The following is a 10,765-nucleotide window of genomic DNA, read 5'->3' on the forward strand; positions in this document are numbered from 1 at the left end:
AGAGCAGAGAGTTGTGACCAGTCAGTGCAAGTTGGATCGCTACATGAGGTGGGTGGGCATAGTTAAACCACATGCGTGTATAGTTCAACTTCAAAAACCTTTATCGGCTTTTGACAAAGCATACGTATAAACAGAAAGTATTTAATTATTAATTTAGTGTCTCTGGTATATACTATAAGGGACACCACCACTGCCTGTCCCAAAAAGAGCAATATTACAGAGTGAGCGCCCCTGAAGAATAAAAAGCGTGCTGCACTCTTTTATAACGGAGAGTATCATCCGAATTTTTATCAGATGGAGAAATGGCACCGTCGCCGAAGGAAAGTGTGATCGAAGATGACCAGTACTTCAGAGTTATCATCAACGAGAGAAGCGTTGATGATATCTCGTTGGATTTCTTTTACAAACCACACACGATCACATTACTCGTAACTTGTATATCTGGACTAATATATTTCGCTTTCACGAGGTAAGTCACGCTTGTCACTCCCCAATGTGCCATTGTTTTTGTGTTTCGTCTGCTTGTTGAGGCTGTGTGAGGCCGAGGCTCCGGCGGGACCGTCATTAGAAAAAATGTTTCGGAGTCGAGTAGAGAAATCGTGGTATGAATTTTGTCCCAGACGAGCCCTGTTTTACATTTTTGAATTTGATGAGTTCTTGACTTTTCTTTTTATGCCATCGCTAAGGTCATCAACTGATTTATTCCGTCTAGATCTAGATCTAGATTTACATGTGTGTATTCTAGAGAGGTCAAAGGGGACGTGAAAGAACTGGGTCTTAGTTTAACGCTTCAGTGAGTCTGCAGCCTGCACAGGCCAAAGAAGTGGAGTGATACTCCTCTCGATCTGCTGTTCCATAATGCATGCATGCTTTTGACCTTTGACCCTGAATCCAATAACTGGTCGGTATCAGCTGATGATGTTAATAATTGTAACATTTAACATGAAATGTGGAGCTCTCCCCCCCCCCCCCCCCCCCCACCCCCCCCCCACTCCATCATCACACACACACACACAAAATCAACATCACAGACCAGTTACGTGTTGTCATTCGATAGATCTAATTCTAGATCTAGATCTAGATTCTAGATCTAGAATAGATATCTAGATCTAGATGTAGATCTAGAATCTCTAGATTCTAGATCTAATCTAGATCTTCGCTAGACTAGTATTGTAACCTAGCTAGTAATCTAGTTTCTAGGCTAGTCTAAGGTTTAGATTTCTAGTTTTCTAATTAATAGTGAAATAATAACTTTTAAATAGTGAAATAATAGAGCTAGACTGTTCAAATCTAGAATCAAGAGTTCTCTAATAATCTAGATTCTAGATCTAGATCTAGATCTAGATATTAGCTCTAGTGTTGTCACGGCAGGGAAATAGAATTAAATACTCTGACTCTAGATCTAGATCTAGATAAGGACGTCGTTATTCGGACTCGAGTCCGAATAACATTTTTTCCTACGAAGTGACTATTTCTCCGAACGTTCTGGAAAATAAAGTTGAACTCTATTTCTGTGTGAACGGTTCCTGATCTCGAGATTTTTTTTTCCGTTATACGAGATTTTAGGCGTCATCCTTTCATTTTGCCCTTCTGCGAGGACTGGGAAGAAGCATTTTTTGCATCAAATTCAATTTCTAGATCTAGAGCTAGAGATTTTTAAATGTCTGAATATTTAGATATATACTTCAGTTGTGGTTGGGCAACCTTCCCGAACTAGATCTTGCGAAGAAAACAAGACTGCTCCAAGACTGCTCGACCTTGGCAGTAACCTATTTTGCATTCAGTCTCCCAGGAAAAACTAAAATCCTCCAGGTAAAAAAAAAATTCCTCCACGCTCCCCCCCCCACCCACCACCCGTTCACACCTTACACACACTCGTGTACTCACGCAGACGCAGACACACACACACACACACACATACACACACACACACACACACACACACACACACACACACACACACACACACACACACACACACACACACTCACACACACTGTACACACACACACACACACACATGCACATGCACACTCACACAAACACACACTTACACACACATGCACACACACACACACACACAAACACACGGGCCACTCCATTCGCTTATTATCAACAAATTTGGAGAACGGAAACCGTTCGGAGAAATAGAGTTCAAGTTTATTTTCCCGAACGTTCAGAGAAATAGGGCCGGCCTTTTTCCTATTCGGACTTCCGAATAAAAAAAATTCTTATTCAGACTCGAGTCCAAATATGAAAAAATGTTATTTGGACTCGGGTCCGGAAGAAAGGAAGTGTCTTCGCTCTATAGATCTAACGTTTTAAAGTGCTTCCAATTTTCCGCCATTTTTTAGTTTCCCCCACACCTTATCTGCCGATCAAATGCCCGCCGCCTCATTGATACGCCCCCCACCCCCCATGTTTCCCACTTTCTTTGTTGTAGAAAAAGGTAAAATTTAAGATAAAAGCAGACCACATTATGAGCTGTGTAAAAAAAAAAAAGACCGATTCGTTCAAAAACACAAGACTGTGTCATCTCGATTGTTTACCAAGAAAAAGTTGAGTTGTGTTGCTGTGTAGAGCCAAGCATACGGCAACTTTTGATTCCATAGACCAGCGCACAATTCATTACGTAGATCTACGTCAAGACTAGCTTATTATTGTAATAATGATCAGTTGCCGGGGGTAAAGACAGTCTACGCGTATGCGACGTTCAACGCCCGGACCGATAGTGCCCCCCCCCCTCCCCGACACACACACTACACACAGCGACACGTGTGCAGGCCGCCCTTCCGACCCCGACACACGCTAACGAGCCATCTTTAATTGCTTCTGGTGACCTCTTGACAAATAAACATTTATTAGAAGCGCTATAACTTTTCAGGCCGGCCTCAAATTCATCGTAAGATAAAAACTCAGCTCCTCCTGCACAAAACGCCATTTTGCCCGAAGTGATCCCGGTCTCTACCCAGCCTGAGGCGAGTCACGAGTGAGGCAGGACAGGAAGCCGGAGTCACGAGTCACAGGAAGTCGGAAGTGATGGTCATGCTGGACAAGAATCAGAGTCCGAATAACATTTTTTTCATATTCGGACTCGAGTCCGAATAGTCACTTCGATCTAAGAAATCTAGTCTGACTCTCTCTGTGATGCAATCCTTGTACTACTTGTAGGCTAGAGGCTTTAAAAAAAAATACAAACCGGCCAAACTCCCCCCCCCCTCCCCCCCTCCGAATTTTGTAGGCTCTATTTCTCCGAACGCTCAGGATAATAAGCTTGCAGTCAGTTCTCTGAATAGTTTCCGTTCTCGAGATTTTTTGGTTATAATTTGCAAATAGAGTGGCCCATGTGTGTGTGTGAGTATGCGTGCGTGAGTGTACATTGTGTGTGTGTGTGTGTATTTGTGTCGTGTGGGCACAGTGATGGAGTCGCTTTCACCTCACCATCCTTTCACCAACATCTGACCATTTTGGTGCGCACCAAAGAAGGTGAGAGGAGGGAATAGAGTGGAGTCGCTTTCCCTTCCCATGTCACCGTTCAAGATGGTTGCAGCCCGAGTCTGCTACAAATGACAGGAAGGCAATTGCAGTTCTTCTGAACTTTTTATACTGATCCATGAGCCTCGGTGATCTACCGTGATGGAAAGTGAGGAAAATGAGGCAACTTCAGAATCGATCTATCACAACAACCAAAGAACTATCGAAAAGCATTAATTTAATATGAATGACTCCAATTCAAGAGAATCTTAAGGCTCCTTGCCAAGACAGATATAATGTGCTTTAACACTCAATACAAGATAAAGACGTACTGCGTTTTTCATTTGTTGCCGCAGAAAAGTATCTTCGTAATCCATGTTCCGATTGCAACTTTAATGTTAGTTAAGTAACAAATCGACAACATGGACAACATTATTTCTGCTTGTATTGTGTGTGTGCATGCGTGTATGTGTGTGCGTGTGCTTACAAGTGTGTGCGTGTGCTTGTGTGTGTGCGTGTGCTTGTGTGTGTGCATGTGCTTGTGTGTTTGCGTGCGTATATTGTCGTTGGAATCAGTCTTGTCATGAAGTAAAGACCTGATCTTGTTTGGATTAAAACCTTAGGTTTCCTGATGATGATGATGACTAAGTTAGTGTGTAAGTCCCAACTATTTTTGGTGCGATGTTTGGTGATGGTGCATGAAGAGTGAGCGGCCTCCACTCTGTCTCGTGCAACAGTAGACCTTGTTACACAAATTAGATTCCAGAGTTGGCAGGCCGCAAACAGGTGACTGTTTGGTGCTGGTGAGGGGATGGTGAGGTGAAGGCGACTCCACTGTACCCGCTCGCTTAGAAAAACACTAGTTGCACCAAAGTCAAAGCCAAGGGGACTAGACAAACCGTGGCTTGACCTGGGTATCAAAAGATACTCAGGCTGCACTTTGTGTTGTGAGTAACAGCCCTCTCATAGAGGAATTCAAAAAGAAGGAAAAAAACAATGGGTCATTGTTTGAAACAGTCATTTGAGGTTGGCATTATTCATTAATTAAATAATAGTGTGTGTATAAAAAATGCATAATGAGGATCAAAGGCTTTTGTGACTCGTGACATGGTGTCTCATTTGGGGGGGTAGAGAGGGAGGGGGGGGAGCAGAGAGGGTTTATATTGCCCTCCCAACAGCAGCCCACAATGTGATACAACTGCCGTGGCAGTGAATTACCGCCCATGACCATCTGTGCTCTGATGAAAATTTGAACAGTTGTTTATAATATTATTTTGGTGTGCATTTAATCATAGTAGAGATAGATATCAATGTTACGGTTTAGTTAACGGCATGGTCTACCGCCGTACGGGTCTTATACTGGTTTAGTTGATGGTCTACCCGTTTGTACAGGCTTGGGACTCGTGACAAGAAAATCGGAGGAGGGGGGGGTGTTTGGGTTTGGTAAGTAAGTATTTTACGGCGCTCGCAACTGCAATAAGGTCATATATTAGCGCGTGGGACACATTAAACATTTTCAGTTGGTAGGAAATTTTGAATTTTGCCCGGGTAGCAAGTTGGGCCTGTTAAAAATCCCTTGTTGGTCCTAAAATCTATAGTAAGAGTAGGCTTTAGCAGCCACCCGCCATAATTCAAAGTTAATTCCTGTCACACTGATTCTTGTTTGTGTGAACCACGCGCTCGTATTATGACCCAATGCAGTTGCAAGCGCCATGAAATACACTTACCTAAAAAAAAAAAAAGCAACAAAGCCGAACGTTTATTAAATTGTTTGAAAGCAAATATAATAGTAAGTAATGTGGGAGCTGTTATATTATGCAAAAAAACTATGGACTGTGCCAGCGACAGCTTGTACATTGTATTAGATTGACACCGATACTTCCTGATTCAGGTCTCATTTGTCTCGGGTGTCAAAGTCACAAGTTTAATGACTGTATTGATTTCGTTGGGAGATTGCTTGCTCTCGTTCGTTATATTTTAAAGACTTTTACAACAATAATATTATAATATTATATCTTGAATTATGAATGAATTGAATGTTTCCTTTATTTGATGCCATATTTTTCAAGTGATTTTGAGAGAGTCACTGTGTACTGTATCATGATCTCATCTTAAAGAGATCTGCCCGGAAGGCATTATTATGTTGGAATTTTTTTTAAACTTATAAACTTAATGCCTGAACTGAAGAGCATTTTTATACTCACTTGTTATTGTTATATTTTCAGAACTGCACTTCGCTACTTACTGACGATGTCTTTAGGCTACTCCCAAAGGGGGGATAATAACATGTTCTTATAATGCACAGTAGAATTGTTATTGTAAATTATCAATGAATCAATGTCATGCTCTGTAAATTATCAATGTCATGCTCATACTGTGCCGGAACAGCATAGGGGGAACTGCTGCTTTTTCTTACCTCTTCCTTACTGTCGTCATTTTTCCTCTACTTCTTTTGTATATTTGTCACTCTCTTGTGAACTGCTATTTCCGGGGTACCTTGTGATAATCGGAGCAGACTTTGTGGTGTATAACTAGAGAGATGAGCAGAGTAACCCTGATTCCTCGTTTGAGAGCAGTAAAGGAAGTGAAATTAGACTATTTTTTAGACAAGAATTCGAATCCGGGACCTTTGAATGAGAGGGGAACACCTTAACCTCTAGGCCACGAGAGCCCCCTCCTTCACTCTTTTATCCACTCGACCCTAGTACGTTACCTGCAAAATGTGATATGTGTGTCTCGTTGGACGTCATCGTTCACTCACCCGTGTCTGTAGTGTAGTAGTGTGGTGCTTTGCTGTTGCAAGCAGGAGACCCAAGTTTGATTCCCGAGTGGGGAGAAATTTTCCTCGGGTCTTTTTGCTGGGGTCTTGTCCCTGGCGGGCATGGTCGGAAACGAGCCTCCCTGATGATCTAAATTGTTTTGGTGGGGGTGTAAAAACAAAAAAAAGGAACAAAAAAAAGAGCTTGCTACCAACTCTTACCGCCACCATAATACAAAATGAGAAAAGACAATCCCCTAATTCTGTCCTACATTCTTGAGTTATTGATTGTACCCTGTATGTATGCCTCTCAGGAAGTTGAGATTGTTGCATAAAATGCTATCAGGTCTGCTGGGGTAATATTATAGTTTGTAATGTGCATAGAGAGCTTGCTGTTGAGCGGAAATTTGCGCTACAAAATGCTTACATATATATATCATTATTACTGTATGTTATGTGTTGTAAACTGGCATAATCTGCTTCTGTGTGTGTGGTTGGCGGGTGCTCTGGTGTGGTTTGCTTCTTCTTTCCTATCAAACATCTATCGTCCTTATCTTTCCTCCTTCTTTTTTGTGTTTGTTACTCTCTTGTAACACCTCTCTAATTTTTGGCATTATGACCTTATTGTGTTGCAAGTGCTGTAAAACTTCTAAAACTAAAACTGTCTCCCCTCCTTTTTTTGTGTTTGTCACTCTCTTTACTCTCTTTACTCTCTTCGGCACTTATAATTATACCAAAATATAATAATGTGAGCTTATTGTGTTGCAAGTGGCGTAAAACTCTTACAAAAACAGAACTGTTTCCGTGTGTGTTGCAGAGATGAGAGCAGCCAAGAGGAGAACAACTGGAATGGACTCTGCTGCGTCCTCTTCTTCTTCCTCATCATCAGTGTGCTGGCTTTTCCGAATGGTAGGTCCTACTAGACTACTCTCTCCCGCACTACTTTGATTTGTGGAGTTGGGTTTTTTTTGGTAAAAGATTATATGTTTTTTCATAATTTATGTGTTTGTATCATATATATATGTATGTCAGTGCTAGTGAGTGTGTATGTGTGTGGGTTTTTTTCTTTCTAAGCTTGTATGTGCATCAGTGTGTGTGCGTTAGCGTACTGGGAGAGCTGAGTGTAGTTTCATTGATTAGTTTGTAGGGTTGTGTTATTATAACACAGGTGGGAGATGAGAGGTTTAGTTTTTGTTTACTATTGTTGAGTGTCTGTCTGTCTGTCTGTCTGTCTGTCTGTCTGTCTGTCTGTCTGTCTGTCTGTCTGTCTTCTCTTTCCCTACATTAAATAACCATGATTACTGCGTTGATATAAAATGCTTCTCTGTAGTCAACTCACAAAGAATCACATTTTTTTGTTGTGAGTGTGTATATGATCATGTTAAAATGATTACCTGTATTATTTTCATACACTATTATATTTTTTAGTTTAGTCATTACAGCTCCATTAGACAAGTTAAATAGTGTTAGGCAATGCCGTTATAAATTTTTTTTAAAAAATGCATTCATTACGATAAGGTTTGAGACCTTGCTTCCCTGGTTGGAAACTATCGCTCTTGTACTATTGTAAGCACACACTTGTTTTTGGTGAAGTGTCAAGAACAGTTCAAGTCTGCGGAATGGTCGAGAGAGCCGAGCGGATTTTATGACAGTGGTCTCATTTTTTCCTGTTCTACTAATTCTCTAACAACCCGTCTCCCTCCTTGACCTAACATTGACAACACACTCTATGGAACATTACAGCAACTGCAGCAAATCTGCACTTATCACTACATAATACTAGCCGAGTGGTCAGGCTACTGGGCTCGTAATCGCGAGGTTGCGGGCTCGGGGGTTCGAGCCGCGGGCCTGACGTTGTATCCTTGAGAAAAGCACTTTTCATGAATTTTCCTCACTTCTTCCAAGTGGGAATGGGTAACCTGCCATAGACAGCGAAAGATCTTGTCATGATGTTAGTAGTAGTGTATTAGCGCCCATAAATGGCAGCTTGCACTGTATACTTCCCAGGAAGTTGAGGTTGTTTCAGAATGCTCTCAGGTCTGCTGGGGTAATAGTATAGATTGTGACGCGCATAGAGCTTGCTGTTGGGCGAGGATTTGCGCTATACAAATACTATCTATTATTATTATTATTATCACTACATGACATTGGACAGAAGGGCGAGAGCCCAGCTGTCGCTGGATCGATAACAACAACAACAACAACGACTAATTTTGTATGTTTGATTTTCAGGCCCTTTTACACGACCCCACCCTGCGATGTGGAGGATTGTGTTTGGTGAGTAGTTTAGTAGTTCTCAATTCTGTCCTTTGTTGGAGTCGTTTCTGTGATGTATGCTTGTTCAGTGTCAGGAAAGTATATCTTTAGTGAGGTGAATAGAAACCTAAGCGTAGTATAATTGATATCATAAAGCTGTGCATCTTTTCTCTTTTTAATATGTTTTTGGTAGTAGTGATTATAGCAAATTCTTGTGCTCTGGTGTGGTCTGCTTCTACTTCTTCTTTCCAACGAAACATCTATCATCCTTATTTCCCCTTCTTCTTTTGTATTTTTGTTACTGTCTTGTAACACCTCTAATCTTCTGGCGCTCATATGACCTTATGCAGTTGTGAGCGCCGTAAATCCTCTACTAAAACTATAAAAAATAAATTCTCTGTAAGGATTTAGTGATGTGAGGTGTTGTTGTAGCCCAGCCAGAGTCACTGTTCTGTCTGTCTTCACTTTGCTCATATGTTACTACAAATGTGGGTGGTTTGAGGGTGCTCTGGTGTAGTTCGCTCCTTCTTTCCTATCAAACATCTATCATCCTTTTCTCTCCCCCTTCTTTTTTGTGTTTGTTACTCTCTTATAACACCTTTAATCTTCGGCACTTACTTACATGACCTTATTGTGTTGTAAGTGCGGTAAAACTCTTATGGGAAAAAAAGTCAACCTTCCTTGTGTTTGCTTCTCTCTACTCAACACACGTCAGAGGCTGCCACTGGTAGCTCCTGCTTCTTCTTCCCTCTCCCTCTGTTGTTTCTGTTTGTTGGTCTTGCTTTGTTTCTGGACTGTTCTTGAGTCAATGTTCTTCTCTTGACCCATGTGGGTGCTTGGCGGGTGCTCTAATGTGGTTTGCTCCTTCTTTCCTATCAAACATCTATCGTTTTTATCTCCCCTCTTTTTTTTGTTTGCTACTCTCTTGTATCACCTTTAATCTTCGGCACTTATATGACCTTATTGTGAACTGCAAGTGCCGTAAAACACTTACTCAAACAATTTACCCGTGGGTGGTTGGCGGGTGCTCTGGTGTGGTTTGCTTCTTCTTTCCTATAAAACATCTGTCGCCCTTATCTCCCCTCCTTCTTTTTTATGTTTGTTACTTCTCTCTTTTAACACCTCTAATCTTCAGGTGCTCATATGACCTTATGCAGTTGCGGGGGCCGTAAAACCTCTACTAAAACTAACTAAACAATTTACCCTCACAAATCAGTTGTCTCTATTTGTCAGCTTTGCCTTAAATCATCTCAAACTTGCCTGTTCTTTCTAGATGCCTTGACTGATTATTATCTGAAATCCAAGAGAGAAATTTTCTAAAACTTGTTTTTTTAAAGCAGTTAAAAAAAATAAAAACCAGGATCTGTTGTATTTCAAAGAATTATGTTTGGTTGTGTTTGGCAGGCCTCAGCGTCTTTTACTTCATGGTGCTTCTCTTCATCCTGTTCCAAACCCACGCGGACGTGCGGAAAATGATCATCTGGCTCTTCCCGGATCTGAAGGACTCGGGGCCGGATGAGAAGGTGAGAAAGCTCATCGTCGCTCGCTCTAATGTTTTAACACTTTCCACCCAGGCAGCGCACAGAGCACACTACACTTGTCCCCATGGACCAGGATACAGATGGGCTACATCAGTACTACACCTGTACCTCAGCAAAAATGCCCCAACCATTATTAAAATTTCAGCCTACTGAGAACATTGAAAGTGATGATAGCATGTTCTCCAGAAAAGGAATTAGATTCGGAACTGAGAACATTAGACCTAGCTCATTCATCACGTAAATTCTCTTCATGGCATAAGAATAAAGCAGCACTCATGCTAGGTCTAGACATTTTTCAAAATTATTTTCCACCTCAAAGGCCACACAAGCCATTCAGAAAAGAAATTTAACTTTCGCTAATCTGCTTGTCAAAAGATATCATTTCTGCAACGTTTTTTGTTGCTGTATCATCACACTGTCGCCAATCAGCGTCCCGTGGGGGCAAAGTGTTGATACATTTTATGTCTCCATCAAAATCAACTTAGGTTATTGAAGCTACTTCCCGAGAAAATGATACAGTGACTTCTGTTATTGTTTTTGCAGTTGTAAGTTCAAAGGACATCCACCCAACAGAAAACATAAGCTTGTTCCAAAGCACTGAATTGTTTCATCGTGTCAGAGATGCTTTTTTTGGTGTTTAATTGAAGCCCCTTGCAGTTCTGATTCAAGACCGATGGCATATTCACTAACTTTGTTTTTTTCCTGGCCCCCCCTCCCGCACTCACACCCCCCCTCC

General features: G+C 41.4%; 1 protein-coding gene across 1 annotated transcript in view; it reads left to right on the forward strand.

Moving 5' to 3' along the window:
- Positions 1-45: 45 nt before the first annotated feature.
- Positions 46-10,765, forward strand: part of LOC101862974 (phosphatidylserine synthase 1) — a 12,758-nt gene continuing 2,038 nt past the window's right edge. The window contains exons 1-4 of the mRNA XM_013087880.2: positions 46-469; positions 7,050-7,141; positions 8,465-8,509; positions 9,893-10,011. Coding sequence (XP_012943334.2) covers positions 303-469; positions 7,050-7,141; positions 8,465-8,509; positions 9,893-10,011 — 423 coding nt within the window. The 5' untranslated portion in view covers positions 46-302. The remainder of the gene's footprint in view (positions 470-7,049; positions 7,142-8,464; positions 8,510-9,892; positions 10,012-10,765) is intronic.

Source organism: Aplysia californica, unplaced genomic scaffold, assembly GCF_000002075.1.
Source record: "Aplysia californica isolate F4 #8 unplaced genomic scaffold, AplCal3.0 scaffold00652, whole genome shotgun sequence".
Lineage (NCBI taxonomy): Eukaryota > Metazoa > Mollusca > Gastropoda > Aplysiida > Aplysiidae > Aplysia > Aplysia californica.